The sequence below is a fragment of the Staurois parvus genome, unplaced genomic scaffold, assembly GCF_062004578.1.
Source record: "Staurois parvus isolate SC_StPar_1 unplaced genomic scaffold, SC_StPar_1.0 ptg000388l, whole genome shotgun sequence".
Taxonomy (NCBI): Eukaryota; Metazoa; Chordata; class Amphibia; order Anura; family Ranidae; genus Staurois; species Staurois parvus.
Window position 1 is genome coordinate 2,025,001 of NW_028318184.1, and position 21,945 is coordinate 2,046,945.

Below are 21,945 nucleotides of genomic sequence, written 5' to 3' on the forward strand. Positions count from 1 at the left end.
GTTGTGGTGCTTTCCGATATCCACGGAGGTCACTACGGATGCCAGCGCCAGGGGCTGGGGAGCCCACCTGGGAAATTTGGTGACTCAGGGGGAATGGTCCTTAGGGCAGAAGGGCAAATCCTCGAATTGGAAGGAATTGAGGGCAGTGTGGGAGGTTCTGCACTCCTTCCAGGCGTGGGTCAGGGGCCAGCACGTGCGTGTCCTAACGGACAAAGCCACGGCAGTGGCTTATATAAACAGGCAGGGAGGGACAAGGAGCAAGGGCCTCGGAGCCTTAGCGGCGACACTGTTGTCCTGGGCAGAGGTGAACTTGGCGTCCCTGTCTGCGATACACTTAAAAGGGGAGCTGAACCAGAAGGCAGACTTCCTGAGCAGGACTCGGCTCAGGGAGTCGGAATAGGCCTTGAACCCCGATGTCTTTCAGGAGATTGTGCGGAAGTGGGGATCCCCGGATGTGGACCTTTTTGCCTCCGGAAGGAACAACAAGGTCCCAAATTTCTTCTCTCTATCCCGCTGGGACGGGTCCAGAGCGGTGGACGCATTAGGTCAGAGGTGGGACTACCGGCTTTGTTACGCCTTCGCCCCGGTTCCTTTGCTCCCCCTGGTCCTGAGGAAATTCAGGACAGAGGGGACCTCGTTAATCCTGATAGCTCCCTTCTGGCCACGGCGGGCGTGGTTTGCGACCCTAAAAAGTTTGGCCTCTCGTCCACCCTGGGAGCTGCCACCAAGAGGGGATTTGTTAACACAGGGGCCGGTTCTTTGCCCCAGCGTGGGAAGATTGCGGTTAACGGCCTGGTTTCTGAGCAGCAGCTCCTCTTAGAGAAGGGGTTCTCGCCTAAGGTAGTGGCGACATTACTGGCCAGTAGGAAGGAGGAGACCCAGGCCATTTATGGTAGGGTCTGGGGTTGCTTTACAGCCTGGTGTGACCGGACAGCAGTGGCAACCCATAGTTTGGTTTCCGTGTTGGAATTCCTGCAGGCGGGAGCGGACAAAGGATTGTCTGTCAGCACGCTCAAGGGCCAGGTCTCTGCCCTCAGTGTATTCCTAGAGACGCCCCTGGCCAGGGAGGCGTTGGTGAGTAGGTTTTTCAAAGCTCTGGTGAGGCAGAGGCCTCCGAGGTCCAGACCGTTTCCGGTGTGGGATTTGGCCAAGGTGCTCGGGGGGATGACTAGGGCTCCGTTCGAGCCCCTGGAGTCCTGCCCGATAAGTGAGCTCACCATTAAAACGGCTTTTCTGGTGGCGATTACCACGGCGAGGAGGGTGTGTGAGATGGAGGCCCTCTCGATCAGAACACCTTATCTCCGTATTTTTTCGGGCAGAATCGTTTTCAGACCGGACCCGTCCTTCATTCCGAAGGTAGCTCGGAGTTTCCAGAGGGAACAGGACATTGTCCTTCCCTCGTTTTTTCCTGACCCAGTGGGAGTAGATCAGGAGAAGTATCATTGTTTGGATGTAAGAAGGTGCGTTCTCCAGTATCTAGAGAAATCTAGGGAGTTCAGAAGCACCGAATCCCTTTTTGTTTTTTTTAAGGGGGCTAGAAGAGGCAAGAAGGCGTCTAGAAGGACGCTGGCCAGCTGGCTGCGGCTGGCAATTGCAGGAGCGTATCAGGCAGAAGGCCTGGAGGTCCCGGAGGGTATCAAGGCACATTCCACCCGAGCAGTGGCGGCTACCCAGGCAGAGTTAGCAGGGGTTTCCCCAGGGCAGATTTGCAGAGCGGCAACATGGTCCAACTATGACACATTTGCCAAGCATTACAGACTGGACTTGGTCTCGGTGCAGGAGCAGGACTTTGGTCGTAAGGTCTTGCAAGCAGTTAGCCCGCCCGAAGGGTGAGTACTCGCTTATCCTCTCAGAGTGCTGGCCTGAAAGACGGTAGGGGAAAAAACCAAGTTACACTTACGGTAACGTCTTTTCCAGGAGTCTTTCAGGCCAGCACCGGTTTCCCACCCACTGTTGATATTGGTTATGTGAAGATGGCTTATTGTGATTATGTTGTCTCGCATTGTGTCTCCCCAGGTGACCGGAGGATGCTTGGAGAACTGAGGTCAGAGGGGAGTGGAGCTTTTTTATTGTAGGTGGAGGTGTTTCCTCAGAGGGGGAGGAGCCGAGGTCTCTCAGAGTGCTGGCCTGAAAGACTCCTGGAAAAGACGTTACCGTAAGTGTAACTTGGTTTTTTTTTTTTTTTTTTTTTTAGTGGCTGCCAGGGCCGGCTTCTCTAGTTACAGCTGCAGGCCCAGCCGGAGTGATATAAACTGCACTCCTCCTCTTTGTGTCCTGCTGTAATAAGGCCAGAGCACCACCAGCAGTAAGGGGACAGATACAGAGAAGAGATCCAGTATGTGTTGTGCTGACAATGGACTCCTCTTATCTGTTATCTTCTATTTTGTTCAAGTCAGTGCATTTCAGTGCTGCAAGGAAAGCCCACACACAATCGGAACTGTAGTGCACTGATGTCATCAGGGACATAACTCCTACTTTAACTACTTGCCGACCGCAGATAGCCGAATAACGTCTGCACTGCGGCCGGCCAGTTCTGGGTGGACGTCATATGACGTCCACCCAGAACGCGCTCTCCTGCGCGCCCCCGGGGATCTATGTGATCGCTGTGTCCTACGGACACAGCTGATCACGTGACGTGATAAAAGGCCAATCACAGCGGCCTTTTACCACGTGATCAGCCGTGTCCAATGACACGCTGATCACCGGGAAATGCAAATGCCGGTTCTCGGCTGCACTTTCCTCACGCTGTCAGATCGTGAGGAAAGTACTGCCAAAAACCGGCATTTGTCATAGCGGGGATCAGCACTGATCATCAGGGTCACTGATCAACAGTGCCCTGATGATCAGTGCCCAGCAGTGCCACACACAAGTTCCGCCCACCTGTGCCCAGCAGTGCGCCCACCTGTGCCCAGCAATGCGCCCACCTGTGCCCAGCAATGCGCCCACCTGTGCCACCCAGCAGTGTCACCACCTGTGCCCAGTAGTGCCACCTACCTGTGCCCAGTAGTGCCACCCACCTGTGCCCACCCACCAGTGCCCATCAGTGCCGCCCAGCAGTTGTGCCAGTCAGTGCCCAGCGGTGCCGCCAGTCAGTGCCCAGCGGTGCCGCCAGTCAGTGCCCAGCGGTGCCGCCAGTCAGTGCCCAGCGGTGCCGCCAGTCAGTGCCCAGCGGTGCCGCCAGTCAGTGCCGCCTATCAGTGCCGCCTATCAGTGCCGCCTATCAGTGCCGCCTATCAGTGCCGCCTATCAGTGCCGCCTATCAGTGCCGCCTCATCAACGCACATCAGTGAAGGAGAAAAATTACCGGTTTGAAAAATTTTATAATAGAAACAAAGAAACTTTTTTTTTTTTCAAATTTTTTTGCAGCTTTTTTGCTTATAGCACAAAAAGTAAAGCACTCAGCGGCGATTAAATACCACCAAAAGAAATCTCTATTTGTGAGAAAAAAATGATAAAAATTTCATATGGGTACAATCTTGCATGACCGCGCAATTGTCAATCAAAGTGTGCAAGCACTGAAAGCTGAAAATTGGCCTGGTAAATAAGGTGGTATAGTAAGGCAAGTGGTTAACAGAGTAGGCAAGTGGTTAACAGAGACAGCAACTATTATAGGGGATTAGGAAAATAAGAACTCATTTGCACCCCCTTTAGCTGCAGTGGCCAGGGGTGTACACATGCCTTGTCAGCAACAGGGAAAATATGCCTTGTCATGCTTGGTGGGTGTATTGTCCACCAAGCATGATACATTCAAGTGAATGCGGCTGCACTGCAAATGCTCTGCAACTTTGTGCAGTACAGAAACCAAGGAGTTAAAGCAGGTGGTGAGGAGAACTCCTTGGACCCCAACACTAGCACTGCGTGCATTGTATCCTGTGTCAGGGTGCTTGCAGAGTGGATCAGTGCACTTGAATTGGTCACAACTGGCAGGCGGTACCACTCACAGAAAGCTGCAGGGGTATAACTCATGCTACCACATGTTTACACCCTCAGATGCTGCCACTGCTCCTGGTTCCTCCCCTTCTTTCCGAGTGTCTCCACGGCAAGCTGCTTGCTTTGGGGGCGCTCATGTGGCTTGTTCCTGAGCCAATTTGTGTGTTCGTTGACACAGAGCGTGGCCCTGCCCCTGCTCCCTCCTCACTGGTTCTAATTGACATAGCAGAAGCCCATGGCTCGTCTCTAAGCGAGTGAGGAGGGATGGATTGCACAGCACTGGATGGAGATCAGGTTCAGGAAAGTATAAGGAAGGGGGAAGATGCATACTGAAGATTTTTTTCCTTCATGCATAGAATGCATTAAAGCGGTAGTAAAGTCTTGCATTAAGAAAAAAAAGAACTTCTCTGCAAGTTAAGGGCATAATGTGCTACTATGCATGGTATACTAGCATATTATGAAAGACTTACCTAAAAATGAAGCCCTCCAGTGGCACCCTGTCACCAGTGACATGGGTTCCATCTTCACCCAGTCTTCCTTCCAGCTTTGTGGGCTCCAGCCCTTTGGCTCCAGTATGGGCATGCGAGTTACGGTTGCAACACAGAGTTTTAAGGGAACAGCATAAGTATATCGTCCCTTCAGAGCATATGCTCCATTGACATCACCGGCTGCAGAAACAGTGAATATCTAGGACCGATTCCTTGTACCTACAGGTAAGTTTTATTATAAGCTTAGCTGTAGGTACAAGTGTCCAAACGGGTAAAAAACCTTCAGCGTTTAGAACCACTTTAAGGCTAGGTTCACATCTGAGTGGGTACGGGAAGATGTGCAATCACACGCCTTCCCACACCCACACAGAAAAATGTGCTGCTGCTTAGGGGATGCATGGGGGTACCATTAATGCTAATGGCACCCCACACACTGGAAACCACAACGTGTCTCGTACTGGGAAACACACTACACTATTCAGTCTCCCTGTGGCTGCATCTTAGGAAAAGGTGCAGGGACCTTTTCCCTGCATTTTCAGAGGGTACAGTAGCCGATTCAAATAAATGGACTGCTGCGCCCAAGTAAACAGGATGCCAAAATGGATGTGAACCAGGGGTTCAAGAAAACTCCCTCAGTGGGTTGGATGGTCTTGAGAAAGACACCAGGCAAAGAAAGTCAAGGGATACCTGTGTGTCTTGGTATCAAGAGAGCTTACCTTGTCTTGTTTGCTAAGGGATGCTCTCAATGTAGACGTGACACTTGTTGGGATCATATTGGTCGTAAAAGACCATGCATGTAGGAACCCGCCCCACCTGTGCTCTGCACATAAATGAAAACTTATCTGTTCTGGTTTTTCCACAGGCCATACACTAAGCCAATTTCTTTCCTTGCAGGGGGGAATCCACCCTGCAGCAGTATTGTGTTCCTATGTGTTCTATGGCCAGATTAAGAACAGATTTTTTTCTCCCACTGTTTGTTGAAGATGTAACAATGTAATGTTTCGTCAGTGGTCCAGAAGGATTTCTCATTTAGATGGAGTGTAACATTAATACCACAATACAAATGAGCCAGAACAGATTGTTCTCACTGAGTAAATAATACACACTCAGCACTGTCCCTTGCCTCAGCTTGTCACTATTGAACAGATGTGGGTGTAATTCATATACATCAAGTTTTGAGAGGGAAACACCAACATTTTTTGGCATCTCCAAGCTAACATATTGGTATATTAGACCCCTTATTTCTCCCTGATCTTCCATGCCTCCCACTGAAACTAATAGAGAGCAGGTTGTGCTGCATTAGCTTCTTTCCCATAAGTAATGTAATATAAACAGACATTTGCTGGTCAACCTTTGTTCCACTCACTATGAGGTTCTGGGTCTGCAGCTGGTAGAGTGTAGAGTATAGCCTGGGATACAAGGCAGGCAGGGAGTGGGTCAGTTCCTTAGATGGTGTCAAGGTCCTACCTTTCTTCAGAGCTTGTGCATCTCCATGAGCTGGCATCCATCTTGGTTTTCTGCAAAGCATGGTGGGAACCTTTATGCCTTCAGGCTTCTGCGGCTCCTCCTCAGAAGGGTGTGGTTGAGCACATTTAAACCTGCTGTCTGCAAGTGTGCTCTGCACTTGTGTCCTGTTGCAAGCTCTTGTGTTGTTCCCATTGCTCTCCTGGTAACCGACTCGGCTTTGACAAGACTATTCTCTGTGTTAACCCTTTACCTGACCTCCTGTTGCTGAACCCGGCCCGTGACCTGAGTATTCTTTGCCTACCGTCTAGTACTGTCTGCTCCGTTGTTATTGACCCGGCTTGTCTGACTACTCTACTCGTGTTCCCATCTAGCTCTCACCAGCTGTACGCCATTGGCGGCAGTCGTTATCGCAGCTGGGGTCACTCGGGGGCCGCGACCTGGTCTCAGGCTGCGTCAAGTCCATCCCCACCATCAGGGGCCCTGGTGAAGGGTAGCCTGGGGCTTAGACTCCGCGCCCTGAGGGACTCTGGTCTGTGGGTAGTGGCTGTCGTCAGTCGCAGCGTGACCGTACCATAGGCCTGCCTACCCATTCCAGCGTTCCTGCCCTGACAGATGGGCTGTGGTAGTGATCAGGTGGCTTTAAAGCCGCCTGATTCACTTCCACCTGAAAGCCCTACACATGCTCCTTCAAATTGAAACATTTTTCTTGCTGCTATAGCAGCCAGGACTGTGTTTATAAATGGAGGATGCTAACCAGGGATTTTAAACAGCCCTGATAGACAAGTGGTTAAATGCAGCAGAGAAATATCCAGCCTGCTTGACAGGTATATGCTTTATGGCATGTGTAAACCTCAGAAATGGATTTATAAAAACTGTTTTACTTGACAAATGAAAGTATTTTTATCTGGAATTCAGCTTTAGCAATCCTTTTTTTTTTAACTTTAAATAATAGTATAATGGCCACTTCATAAGTCTGGTCCTGGTCATTGGAGCAGAGGATTATGTTTTCTGGTGTACCTGGTCTTAAAATTGACCTTATCTTATATTTTACAGAGCAATCTGCGTTTATTTGGGACCCAGCAGCCCGATGGACCCTGTCGCGTGAAGTATAGGATAAGATAATAAATGCGGAGCCTCAAGAAATGTAAGTATTCATCATTTCTCTATGATGTGACCACTAATTCACCTAACAATAAATAAACGTCCATCCTATGGAAACTTTCTTTTCTTTGTATTTCATAGTGAAGAAACAGTGCCATTGAATAAATAAATGGATATATAAGAATTCTGGGGGCATTCTCTGCCCTATTTGTATACAGAATACCTACAGGGAAAGTGTTCTTTTAATGTTTTGTCAGTTTTAGAAAAATACAGTGGTCTCTAAAAGAGCCAAAGAAAACAGTAAAGACCAGACAGAGGTTCTAATCCTTGCATCAAATATGTTGAGGAACTTGTGCCAACACCCCAATTAGCATCAATATTTTGAAACTACAGGTTTGTGGTGGGACTTTTTAGACACCACTATTTACTAAGGTTTCTGACACATACGGAATACATAACCGCGTTCAAATTTTAATTGCACAGAAATTACATAAGATCAAGGCTGACATGTGTTACTCATTCCTTATGCAAGAGGATAAAGTTACACACTCCTTATTCACCACATGTTACAAGTGCTAGCCGAACTTGCAATTCATATGGCCTTGTTTCTGTGCCTAGCCCAACATCGAAAATATAGACTTCATTTTTCATTGGTTTACACTTTTAAAAAACATTTTTAAACTTTGCCATTATATGACATACAAAATACCAGTTTGTATATTTGATCAGCCAAACCATAAAACTGCTATCTTGTCTCTGTGTAGTTTTCCTAGAGATGGGAATGCCTGGAAAAAAAAATGGGCAAATTAGGAAAAAACAGGTTGTTTTCAAAGCCATTTCTTGTTTTGTTTTTCCAGAAAAATTGGGGGGGGGGGGGGCTGATCTGTAATATGTTCTTTTATAGTGATAAGTAATATATCTATGACATGTGTGGGAACTCGCTTCAACATGGTAGAGCTTTGAAACGCAAACAGCTACTCGCTTTCTTTTTCAGGGCCTTTTTAGCCCACTTTTATTTAAATGAAAGTTCAAACATAATGCTTCCCACGCAGGGGTATCCACCAACAAAACAACGATTCAGCCTCCTGGCTTACACACAGTTCAATGTCTGTCTCCTGCAGACTCTTCCCAAATTATAGCCACTAGCACACAGCTAGTCTGGCTTCCACCTGACTCCAAGGCAGAGACCTCCCGTCTGCCAGGGTGGAGCCCTCCTGACTCCTAGCTGCCGGGGTGGAGCCCAGAACCCTGGTCTTGACTCTCTGAAAAGGTCTGCACACACCTGTGCAATCAGTCTCCTGGCCATTCCCAAAACCTGGTCCCAGGATTGGAGATTTCATCCCTCCCAGATCTCTTTGAAATCTCCAGGCTCCAGATCCCAAAACAGACCTTACAAACAAAGGAGGAAAATGAAAAGCCACTTTCCTCCATATCAAACCTTTACCCTGGAGCCCCTCAACCTGCCTTGTTGAGAATCCAGGGTGACAGATCGTCACACTGTCACATATCCCCCCCCCCTTTGTTTTGATCCCGTAGGGGGCAGAACACACAACTTATACCTTCTGGCACCGCTTTGCCAGCTCTCATTTACAGGGGTCCAATCTGGTCTAACCATACTTTTCCTAAAGGGGAACTCTACCCAATGATTCCTTTGGTGTCTCTCCCCAAGCCCCATTGTCACTCTGCTATGAGCTCTAATCAGACCTTCCCTACTCTTTTTCCGGGTGCACTTCCATAAACACTTTCTCTCTTGAAATCCTAACTGGGTCCCCCTGGCCTTTCTATTGACCTTTCTGCCCCTTTGCTTCAGGTTCCAAGGTTTCCTAATACCTCTCTCAGTATTACTGTCCCAAGGCTGTAGGGGAACTATTTCTACTGTATTTGTACCAGGACCACCCCCCTGATTTCTTGTACCTCTAGCTATCAAACCTGCATGACTCATTACCACAGCATTCAGTTTACCATGAACGGTTATATTCCAGTCAATATTACACCTTTCAATATCTTTTCCAGCATTAGTTAGGACAGTGTCTGCAGAGGGCACACACACCATAGGGCAGCCATCACCCACGTGAAACACACAAAATGCCACCTCACCTGGCGTCATGCAATCTGCAGGCGGCTGTCCCACCAGTTTAACTTTTTCTACACCACTTGGATCTGTATACAAATCCTGTACAGATGAGCTCTCTTCTGATCCATTCTGCCAGTTTTCACATACCATTGGTCCCTGTATTCCAGATGTCTCATCAGACCTGCTACATAAACCTTTTTGTCCCAATGACCCTGATTTCTTGATGCACATCTGTTTGAGCCCTGGTCAGGATCTCTGCTGTTCTCTGGTCCATGCTCGGCACTTCCAACTCATGTGGTTTGTCCACTGGTGCAGTAAACACGCCCTTCACTAACAACTGACCAGCACCATCCTGGACCATAGCAGCAGAAATGCTTCCCACCTGGCTGTTAGGAGGTGAAACCTTTTTTGACTCATTTTCCATTTCTCCAAAACATTTCTCATATATCACATTTACAGGTAATCCAGCGGCATACCCTGATACAACTTTTAACACCATCAACAAATTCTGAAACAAACAACTTTCTTGTTCCAATTTGATCTGTACAGCCAGCCATTCGGTGCTCCACCTAGTGGTACTCCGCAGTACCAGACCATCTGACTGTGGAGGAGACATCTCAATATACATTGGTTGTACATTCCAAAGTTCAAGCATCTCCTTTAATACTTTGGTTACACCCCAACCACTTGACTCTAGACCCAAGACCTTCCTGACCATATTTAGGGCACTGGGAATGCTGAGAGACTCACCTGCTGAGACTTGAGAAGTTGAAATTTTTAAAGGGACCTTCTCCAAGCTGGAAACAACCACAGCCTGGTGCTCCACCAGAGCGCTGCCATGTGCTGGGCTCACTCTCAAAGTCTCAGACTCAGCATCCACAAGCTGCCCCTGATCATTCCCAGTGACATCATTTTGACACTCCATGCCAACATCACATTTGTGGGTCACAGACAAAGTCTCTGCTGTATGCACGCCCTTATCTATAGGCTGTTCTATAGATCCTCCTGCTGGCACAGCAGACACAGTGTCCACCTTATTTTTTTGCATAAAAACCTCATCTAGCAATGAGATTAGCCTTTTACCCCAACTATCCCAATCCATTGTATATGTGCTCAATTCACCAGTGCTCCTCAGCACCGATCCATCCGCCCAAGGAGACACATAAGAATAGACGGGCTTAGTTGCAGATCCATTGCACAAATCACTCTGGATCACGTCTGTCTTAGGTAACACCTGTTTTCCCACTGCAGGTTGCAATACCTCACATCCACCACTTTGCTCTGGTGGTGCTTCCTGAATTACCCACACATTTGCATTTTTGCCAGGCTGCATTAACCCGCTGTTCACCTGAACACTTTCCGTATTGTTAGACTGCACCAACACACTCCTATTACAAGGTGCAGTTCCACTCTGTTCCACCAGAGTGACATCACAGTTGTCCAGGGCAACCTCCGGCTCCAATACATGGAGACCCCTGGAGATGTCTAAGGACACCTGTGCTGTCTTACCACCAGTTGCTATGGGAAATGACCCATCTTTAACTACAGCTTTTGCACTGCAAGAGCTCAGGGTTTTCCCAACAGCAGTACATTTCCCATCATCAACAATATCATCAGCATTTGTAGCTCTTGTGGGCTGTACTAGCCCACTACCAACCTGTACCTGGAACACATTGACATCACTTTCTTTTTGAGAACCATGCACAGGTTTTACTTCAACCCCTAACTCCCCACTGTACAAGGCACTGCACAGGGAAAAGTCACTCTCAAAAGCACATTCAGTGGCCCAACTAACTGGGGTTACTCCTACATCAGAATGGACAGTCTCATAACCAGTCCTTCTCAACATGACAGTCCCAGCCATGGTTTTATCACACACAGTCTTACCCACCACAGTAGTAGGTGTCATCATCTTCATTTGAGTGCGTTGTCTCATAAACGCATCCTCAACTGCACTTTCCTTGGCAACCTTTTCTTTGCCCCAAGGTGAAGTAACAGACGCCATCATAGGCTCCATGGACTCTCTGGCACCCCCTGCAGGCCCAACAGAAACTTCCTCCCTGTTGCCAGAGGCGGCCGCCAACATTTTCAAACAAGAATCTGGGCTTGATGTTGTAGACATTTGCCCAGTATCAGCGGTATTCCAGAGTCTGGGACAGTAAAAGATCCCATGCCCCCACTGACCACATTCCACGCAGGGTATATTTCTACACTTCTCTTTATTGGGATACTGAGCCACATCTCCAATGCAGCTCCTCCTTCCAGGCAATATTTTTTTCTCCGGTCGCCATGGGAGATTGCACTCTCCAAGCAGAACTTTGCTGGCTCTTTCCAACACGCTGTATTGGCTCCTCTTGATGCCACTTGCCATGATCCTTGTATGACATAGCCCCCCGTACACAGACAGCCCAACTGGCCTCCTCTGTGTTGCTATGGGCCTTCACTCTTGGTCCTGGCCTCTGGTCAGCCCCTCTCCTTGCACATAGCATAGGCTTCTCTCTGCTGGACCAACTCTCAAGCCGTGACACATTCACATTTTTCACAACAGCTACTGGTTTAACTGCAGCAGCGTTGCCAGGGGCAACAACACCCCTCTCCCAGGTACGGACATCCTGCAGCTCTCTCCTTGTACTGAAGGTTGGCTTGCTTTCCTCTGGAAGTTGGTTCAATGCTGCCAGGTGCCGCTTGCACCAGTCCACAGCAGACTCGCCCACATCTAAATTTCCTGGCTTGGCTGGGTCATGCGGTACATAACTCCCTAGCCACAGGGCTCTCTCTCTCATTTCAGCAAACATTGCCTCCTTTTTCTGCTTTGACCTCCCCATCTTTGCAGTCATGCACACAGCAGTGTGTTACACAGTTCAGCAACAACATGGAACACTGTCTCTTTAAGGCAAAGTCCTTTTCTTTAGCAGGTTCTCCTCACCTGCACACACAGATAGTGCAGACTTATGCACCAAACAGTTCATATAACTGATGAACTTACTTCAATCGCTGGGATCTCCCATTCTGCCCGCATCCTCCACCATATGTGGGAACTCGCTTCAACATGGTAGAGCTTTGAAACGCAAACAGCTACTCGCTTTCTTTTTCAGGGCCTTTTTAGCCCACTTTTATTTAAATGAAAGTTCAAACATAATGCTTCCCACGCAGGGGTATCCACCAACAAAACAACGATTCAGCCTCCTGGCTTACACACAGTTCAATGTCTGTCTCCTGCAGACTCTTCCCAAATTATAGCCACTAGCACACAGATAGTCTGGCTTCCACCTGACTCCAAGGCAGAGACCTCCCGTCTGCCAGGGTGGAGCCCTCCTGACTCCTAGCTGCCGGGATGGAGCCCAGAACCCTGGTCTTGACTCTCTGAAAAGGTCTGCACACACCTGTGCAATCAGTCTCCTGGCCATTCCCAAAACCTGGTCCCAGGATTGGAGATTTCATCCCTCCCAGATCTCTTTGAAATCTCCAGGCTCCAGATCCCAAAACAGACCTTACAAACAAAGGAGGAAAATGAAAAGCCACTTTCCTCCATATCAAACCTTTACCCTGGAGCCCGTCAACCTGCCTTGTTGAGAATCCAGGGTGACAGATCGTCACACTGTCACACATGGTATTCAATCTATATAAAATGAAGACCTTACTGAAAGATTTCTGAAACTTTATGTAAAAGCTTAAATTATTGCAAGTTCTTTCAGCAGAAGACAAGCAAATCCTGGAATACAGTGCAAGTAACACTGTATTTCTCAGTGCAGTTCTCAGACAACAGCAATGTGTATTCTGCCACTGCAGGAGAAAGGCTCCAGATTTTTTTGCTTGTGGGCTCCATTTTGTACCTCCTACAGTTGGGTGATTGTTGGGATACAGTAGATAGTTTCTGTCCGCTCAGGCCTTAATTGACAGTTAAGAGGGTAAATGTGTCTGACAAATTAGTGTATCCTTTTCAACCTTTAAATGATTCCTATTAAAGTTCTCCACCATCACAGCATAATGTTTACCTATAGTCTGCTCAGTAATATTTTTTTTTTTCTTTTCCTCCTGTCAGTAAAATGGTTCGACCAGTTAAAAAACATTTTCACAGTGCAATTTCTGCTGAGAGCAAAGCTGCAAATATTGTGAGAAGAAATATTCTTTTCCAAATGCTACTAGGTTGACAAAACACATTGCAACATGTCAGAGGTGCCCTAAAGACACTAAAAAATTATTCATGGAATGAAATAATGAGAACCATAATGAAAGTGCAAGTAGCGTTTCCCTCCAGACCTCTCAATCTAGGAACACTCTTTATGCTGCTTCTTGATCATCAAAAAGTGTCTTCAGCAGCAGCATCTTCAATTAGGGAAATGTTACAAACCACAGCCTCCCAAAAATACACCATACCTTAATTTATAGATAAAATGACTCCTGAGAACATTGGTCAAGCTCTTCACAGAGGAGTAAGCGCATCTGGATCAGAATTGTCAATACTTGAAAATGCATATTGGCAGGAATCTTTTACATCATTAGGAGGGAAGGGGAGTGGTTAATTGTTCTCATGTATAGGTGAAGTGTTCTTCACGCATACAGTCCTTGTTAATTCATTTGTAATAAAAAAATTAAAAAGCAAGTTTAGTTTTTATTAATTTACTGAACATACTTTTATTGCAAGCATACTTCTATGTACACTGAATTTCATGTTCCCGGTGTAACAGGATGACTTGCAGTTTGTAAAACTACTCCACACTGAATTTGTTTTTTTTGTTTTTTTCAATTTAAGAAAATTTAAATTTTTTTCTGAAAAAAAAAAAAAATTTCTCCCATGGTTTCAAAATGTTGGGACATTTTACATCTCTAGTGCCCCCACTCATTTAAAGACAACAGAGATGTGCACAAAGGGTTACCCAGAGGATTTCCTAAAAAATTGTGGGGGACTGGTTGTATTGAAGAAAATTACACATAAAGTAACATTCACACTGAAAAAAAGGAGACTGTCTTTGCATTTACCAAATATACATATACCTTTCAGAAGGTGTTGCATGATAATGCAGATCTTATTTCAATTCCAATAATTCATCTTCAATAATGCAACCATTTCCAACTTTCCAGGTAGAGGAGAGTGACCCTATAAATTAAAAACAATATCTTACTATATCTATATCAAGTCAGGAAAATGCAGAGAAATATAGGCCAGGGTCTCTTAGTGTTACATACAGTACCTTTTCTGGCAGAATGCCAATACAGCTTACCATCCAAATAATACCATCCCTTCAGTAAAGCATGGAGGTGGTAATATCCTGTTATGGGGGGGTTTCTCTGCAGCAGTGACTGGTGCACTTGCCAGGATAGAAGGAAAAATGGTTGGGGCAAAATACTGTCAAATTCTTAAGGGAAATCTGCTGCCCTCTGCTAGAAAGTTAATGAGAAGAAGGTTTACCTTCAAATGTGACAATGACCCAAAGCACACAGCAAAAATGAGCACACAGTGGTTGGAGGAGAAAAACTTAAATGTCCTTGCATGGCCTAGTTAGAGCCCAGACTTAAACCCCATTGAAAATCTGTGGAATGACTTGAAGACTGCAATCCACAAATGGTCACCATCAAACTTAACTGAACTTGAGTATTTCTGCTAAGAAGAGCGGGCAAATATTGCAAGGTCTAGATGTGCAAAGTTCCAGTGCCTTGAAAAAAGTATTCATACCCCTTGAAATTTTCCACATTTTTGTCATGTTACAACCAAAAACATAAATGTATTTTATTGCGATTTTATGTGATAGACCAACACAAAGTGGCAGATAACTGCAAAGTGGAAGGAACATGATAAATGGTTTTCAAATTTTTTTTAAAACAAATATTGAAAAGTGTGGCATGCATTTGTATTCAGTCCCCTTTACTCTGATACCCCTAACTAAAATCTAGTGGAACCAATTGCCTTTAGAAGTCACCTAATTAGTAAATAGCTCAGGTGGGAGAATCTGTACACAGGACAACTAATAGTCGTGCTCTCCACAAATCTGGCCTTTATGGAAGAGTGGCAAGAAGAAAGCCATTGTTGAAAGAAAGCCATAAGAAGTCCTGTTTGTGGTTTGTGAGAAGCCATGTGGGGGACACAGCAAACATGTGTAAGAAGGTGCTCTGGTCAGATGAGACCAAATTTTTTACTTTTTGGCCTAAAAGCAAAACTATGTGTGGTGGAAAACTAACACTGCACTTCACCCTGGACACACCATCCCCAATGTGAAACATGGTGGTACCAGCATCATGTTGTGGGGATCCTTTTCTTCAGCAGGGACAGGGAAGCTGGTCAGAGTTGATGTAAAGATGGATGGAGCCAAAACAGCGCAATCATAGAAGAAAACCTGTTAGAGTCTGCAAAAGACATGAGACTGGGGCGGAGGTTCACCTTCCAGCAGGACAATGACCCTAAACATACAGCCAGAGCTACAATGGAATGGTTTAGATCAAAGCATATTCATGTGTTAGAATGGCCCAGTTAAAGTCCAGACCTAAATCCAATTGAGAATCTGTGTCAAGACTTAAAAATTGCTGTTCACAGACGCTCTCCATCCAATCTGACAGTGCTTGAGATATTTTGCAAAGAAGAATGGGCAAAAATGTCACTCTAGATGTGCAAAGCTGGAAGAAACATCCCTGAAAAGACTTACAGCTGTACAGTGAAAGGTGGTTCTACAAAATATTGACTCCGGGAGGCTGAATACAAATGCACGCCACACTTTTCACAGATTTATTTGTAAATAATTTTGAAAACCATTTATCATTTCGCTTCCACTTCACAATTATGTGCCACTTTGTGTTGTGTTATATTGGGACATAAAATCCCAGTAAAATACATTTACGTTTTTGGTTGTGACATGTCAAAATGTGGAAAATTATTTCAAGGGGTATGAATACTTTTTTCAAGGCACTGTAGTAGAGCCATATCCCAACAGACTAAAGGCTGTAATAAAAGCAAAAGGTAGTTCAACAAAATACTGACACAAGGGGGTGATCCTTTTTCCAACTGTGATACTGTTTTTGAATTTATTTTTTTCAGACATGTTGGTGTTATATCTTTCATTTAGATGTTATAAGTAGTACTGAGTAAATACAGCTGGATAAAACAAAAACTGTGTCTCTTCATTTAAGCAACAATGTGATTATTTTAAAGGAGAGTGATTCTTTTCTATACACACTGTAGTTTGCCAAACATTAAATTAAAGTCATGTTTTTGCTATATCTACAAAACCTCTTTAAATATTTCAGCAGTTGTACAGTGTGGTCCATTCACCTGCTCAGTAACAGTAACTGTGCCTCTGACAGCTATTGCCCCCTTTGCAATCCCTCCCTTAGAGGGTGCTCCATAAATAACTGAAAGAATAACTAAGCAGTTATAATAATGTAATGTTATTGTGAACAAATGTGCTGAAATCTCATAGGGTCTGAAGCATGAAAAGTATGCTAAAAAAAAAAAATTATTGTTGCTCACAACAACCAGTTCCTTACAATTGTAAGCCCACATTTAAAAATTAAAGTATTTGACTGAATATCAATTGAAATTTATACTGCATAGGTTAACTGTTGTGTTCTAGGACAAATTGTGACACAAATCTCCAGAATGGCTCAGATTTCTATCCATTTGCACAGAATCTTGGTGCTAGAAGCCTGGATAGCTGGTGCTGCCTCTAAAATGTCTCACAGTATGCCCTTTGAAGGAGGTCTGTTTCACACATATGCGAATTTGGATGCATTTTGAACTGCACCGATTCGCATGACAAGTCAAATGAAATGGTTCACATACATGCAGGCCATCCTCCGATTTTTTTTTTTTTTTTTTTCTTTCTTTAAAGGGTCTGGTGCGACTTTCAGTGTGGTGCAGTTGTGATTTCTAGTCTGATACACTTTAACAATTCGCATCAGAATTGCACCTGCACCGCTTGAACAAAGTCGCACCGCATTTACTGTCAAAATTGCTCTGCATATATGTGAACCTAGGCTGAAACACTTGACAAAATGATCAAAGCTGTCATAGGAGGAAAGGACCCCGCTCCCCCAGGGGGCTTCTACATTCCTTCCAGTGCAAGACTTGGAACACAAAATTCAGAGAGTCTACCCAAAACCCTCTTCACAATGAAGGGCCTCCGTCACCCCTAAGAGTAGGGTGAGAGCTGTTACAGTTTGCCTTTCTCTGCGTCACAGACATCCCAGACCTGTGGGTTCAATTGGTGATTTCAAAAGGGGTACAAAATGAAGTTTCAAAATTTACTAATTCACCAATTTCTTCTCTCAAATCAACCAATATTTGCTTAAGGACAGTTTGATTTGTCCTCTGGAGGACAGGTTCAAAAAATTCTATTCAAAACTGTTCAGAGTACCAAAACAGAGTTGTGGCATGTGTCCTATCCTGGACCTAAAACCCCTAAGCAAGCACAAATTGAAACATTTATGGAATTGGCAAGCTCAGTTTATGCATCTCTGAAACAAGGGATATCCATGGACATCCAAGATGCCTATATGCATATTCCCATCCATTTACCCTCCTCATCAGTGCTTTCTACACCTTGCAGTAGGAGATTTGACATTTCCAGTTTGTCATCAGCTCTATAGTCAGCCGGCGCAACCGTTGGTTGCAGTCCCAGCTTTCCCGGTGGGGGGGAAACCACCTCTCGCTGCTCCCCTATTGTACAGCGCTGAGCAAACCCTTTGGCGCTATATAAACTCGTAGTAATAATAATAATAATAATAATAAAAAAAGAAATCCAGCAGCTATATAGCCTCTAGGATTGCTTTTACAAAAAGTGCTCTGCAGGGCACAACAAACAATATGGGGTGAAGCCGGTCACTGGGCGTCAGGTGGTTAATGAGCAGAAGTACCAAGTAAGCTGGCAATTTTTTAAAAACAATTTTAAAAATACATGTTAATTTTTTTATAATAAAGTGGTAGATTTTAGAATTGTGCAAGTGTAATTCTATGAAAATTGTATTCTATAATTACACTTTCATTTTGTATTCTTTTCAGGCCACCAGGATAGAGCAGAAGTGACAAACCACATGCCCAAAAAGAGTTCATCTGCATCTTCACCTTTTTATAAATGTGTTCTAGTGCTTTATAATTGTGTACTATTAGAATGACATCTACAAGAAAATTCAATTCTGAACTTTGGAAAAAGCAAAAGTCCTCCTTTGCTAGACTGGTCGCGGCAGCTTATTCTCCCTTACACTATGGAGGTCTAAGGTCCTATAACGTCACCAAGACTGATGCAGGAACCATAACCCCAGAAAAACCATGGCTCAACTCCCTGGTCTTACCGTCACCCATGTAAATGAACCCTTAAAGTAAGGCATTGGGTCGTGGCTAATTGACTTTTAGTCCCTTCGCAATTATAAGAAGACTTCATCAATGAAGCTTTAGTACTATATTCACATTTCAGCTATGGGCTTATATATTCTGCAATAATTTTGTCATTCATTATAGTTACATCAAGGGTGTGTGTTCACATTTATGTCTTCACCACTTCCCGTATCCCTGTATATTGTGTTTGCTAAGGTCCCCATCTAAAAGTTTTAATAACTTGTTAATGCTTCCTGCTGACACCACCAATTGTAGAAGGGAGTTCCACATCCTTAACGTTCTAACCATAAGTAATCCCCTACGCAGTTTAAGGTTTAACCACTTCAACTCAATTGAGTGACTACACGTCTTCTTGAGTGACCTGAGACTGAATAGTTTTCTCTCTATGCTAGAATCACCATTTAGATAGTTATACAGTATATTGCAATCATATCTTCTCTTAAGTGTCTCTTCTCCAGGGAGAATAAATTCAATGTGTGTAGTCATTCCTTATGTGCAGTGTTACCTATAACGCTACCACCTCCCCCTCACTCCCCCTCTTTGTTGGGGTCCCTCAAGGCTCTGTCCTTGGGCCCCTTCTCTTCTCCATCTACACCTGCTCCCTTGGCCAACTGATACACCATTCAGAAGACACGTTATCTATAAACACCCTATGGATGGGCTCCTGTAACCAGTATTCTATCCAGGTAAATACACTATTGTCAATGTCAATAGACCTCAATTTGCAAATTAAGCATTTATGGGGTACCATGTCAAATGGTTTGGCAAAATATAGATACACTATATGCACAGGCCTTCCTCTATCCAGATTATGGCTCATTTCTTCATAGAATGTTATTAGGTTGGTCTGGCAAATCCATGTTGGTTACTACTAATGATACTATTTTCATCAGCAAATTCTTGGATATGGTCCTTTATCAACCTCTCCAATAGTTTACATACTATTAATGTTGGGTTGACTGGCCTGTAGTTTCCAGGTATATATCTCAGCCATTTATTAAATATTGGTACCATGTAGCCTGTCACCAGTTTGCTTCAGGGGCGGACTGACCATTTGGAAACTCTGGCACTGCCCGAGGTCCCAATTGTCAGTTAAAGTAACGCAGCGCCGTATCACAAAAAAATGGCCTGGTCAGGAAAGGGGGGTAAATCCTCTGGAGGGAAAGTGGTTAAACACAAACTGGCTTGTTTTTGGTTCAGCATCCCCAGTGACCAGGGGCGGACTGACCATTTGGAAACTCTGGCACTGCCCGAGGGCCCAGGGTCAGTAGGGGGCCCCATGAGATGCCCCTGGTACCTTTTTTTTCATAGGATTTTTTGAGTTTGGGCAAGGACACAGGAGCCCCATGATCCCCTATTGCCTGGGGGCCCCATGAGTTGTCAGTCTGCCCCTGGTCTGCTAGTACAATTCCAGTCACCAAGCTGTCTTTAAAGATTAGGAATAACAGTCCAGCATTTACCTGGTTAAGTTCTTTGAGGATTCTAAGATGTAAGCCATCTGGTCCTGGTAATTTCTTCACATTAAAGCGGAGTTCCACTCACTCTGTAAAAAAAAAAAAAGTCGACAGCTACAAAATCTGTAGCTGCTGACTTTTAAAAAAACAGCCATTCACCTGTCCCACGGTGCCCCGCCGCAGCCCGTTTCACCGGCCGACCTGTATTCCAGGCACCGGTATCTTCAGTGTGGGCACCCTGCTGTGACAGCTTGGGGCTTCACAGCCGGGTACCCACAGCGCATGCTTGAGTAGTGCTGCGCTTCCTGAATAGCCCCGTCATCTTCTGGGACCTGTCACGTGTCCCACAAGACTACGGGGAGGCAGGGTAGGAGGACAACTTCCGATCTCTTAGGCCAGGGGTAGGCAACCTGCGGCACTCCAGCTGTTGCAGGACTACAAGTTCCATCATGCCTCTGCAAGTCATAGCTGTAACTGTCAGTTTTGTAATGTTGCAATTCCTCATGGGAAATGTAGTTCCGCAACAACTAGAGAGCCGCAGGTTGCCTACCCTTGGCCTAGGCGATTGCAGCGGAAGTGGGAGCGGGAACCTGTCAACCTTTTGGGTGGAACTCCGCTTTAAGTTTTTCAAGTCTTTCAAGAACAGTAGCTTCTGTTAGCCACAAGGATACACGTCTTGCTGTGTTGCTAACTTTACCATCTTGTCTATTATACCCCTCCTTAGTAAAAACTGTGGAGAAGAACGTATTTAATATAGTTGCCTTCTCCCTATCCCTATCATTTGTAACCAACTTCCCCTGATTATCCATTATGGGACCATTTTGCTCTGACGTTGCCTTTGTACAATTTATACTGTATATTTAAAAATGTTTTGGAATACTTTTTACTCTCCTTCATGCACAAACCAGCTTTTACCTACTTGAAGCAGATCTCCCTTCCTCTATCCCTCCTGAATTCCATCTCCCCTCCCTTTCCTACCCGACTACCCCCCCCACACTTTGTTTATTGCTCTCTTCTGCTATCAAACCTTCCCTCACTCCTCTTTTTCCTATATTGCATTACTATAATATCTATATCCCTTGTTCCCAATTCCTTCCTCTTTCTTATGGTCATAAACCTCACTTCCCCCCTTTCTTCTCCCTTACCCTCCCCTCAATACACTAACCCAGCCTCCCCGCTCCCCCAGGGTAACTTACAAAAATCTAGTGAAACAACAATTGCTTTAGTTCTTGAACCACTTGAGCTCAAGAAGGTTTTGCCCTCTTCACGACCAGGCCATTTTTTGCTATTGAGCACTATGCTACTTTAACTGGCAATTTTCCGGTCATGCAACACAAATAGAGCTTTCTTTTGGTAGTATTTTATCACCACTGGGTTTTTTTATTTTTTATTAAATAAATGAAAAAAGACCAAACATTTTGAAAACAATATTTTGTACTTACTGTTATAAAACCTATCCAATAAAAAGTTTAAAAAAATTATTTCTTTATAAATTTAAGCTAAATATATGCTGCTACATGTCTTTGGTAAATAAAATTCTAATAAGTGTATATTAATTGGTTTATGTGAAACTTACATTTACAAACTATGGTATATATACAGCTAGAGTTCACAGAACTCCTCATATGTTCAGTGGGAGAGTGCTTCTGCATTTGCTAGGTAACCTTCTATATTTCCTTGCTTACTCTATTACCAGTTAGGCTTCCATGAAAGGTCCGAATCTCTAAGTCTGTAAGAAATATCTTAGTATAGACAATTTCATTCATCATGCTTTTTCTAGGTGAGTGAAAGCAAAGAGCCTCCAGTGAGTACATCTAGAAATACAGTTGCTACAGGTGAAACAGTACAAATGTCCATACTGAACATTATTTATGCTGCAAAATATTAATGTCTCCTTTTGGATATTCTCTTCCTTTTGGATTAAAGAAAAACAAAATTTTTTTAACCCCAGAGGTCATTAATTCATAGATGTTCAGGCCAAATTTACCAGCTTGCGTTGTTTGGCTTGACTCTGACTATTTTGCATGCCTAAAATCATTTTTGCACTGCTTAAGACTTTAAAGGGCTTTACTTGGATATATTGTTTTACTAAAAAACCTTGTTCCGCTT

General features: G+C 44.7%; 1 protein-coding gene across 2 annotated transcripts in view; it reads left to right on the plus strand.

The window, feature by feature from the left end:
- Positions 1-21,392, plus strand: part of LOC149455784 (24-hydroxycholesterol 7-alpha-hydroxylase-like) — a 77,559-nt gene extending 56,167 nt beyond the window's left edge. For both annotated transcript variants that reach the window (XM_089685899.1, XM_089685900.1), the window contains 2 exons: positions 6,939-7,029; positions 18,050-21,392. In XM_089685899.1, the coding sequence (XP_089542025.1) occupies positions 6,939-7,007 (69 nt within the window). In that variant the 3' untranslated portion in view covers positions 7,008-7,029; positions 18,050-21,392. The remainder of the gene's footprint in view (positions 1-6,938; positions 7,030-18,049) is intronic.
- The last annotated feature ends 553 nt before the right edge of the window (positions 21,393-21,945 follow it).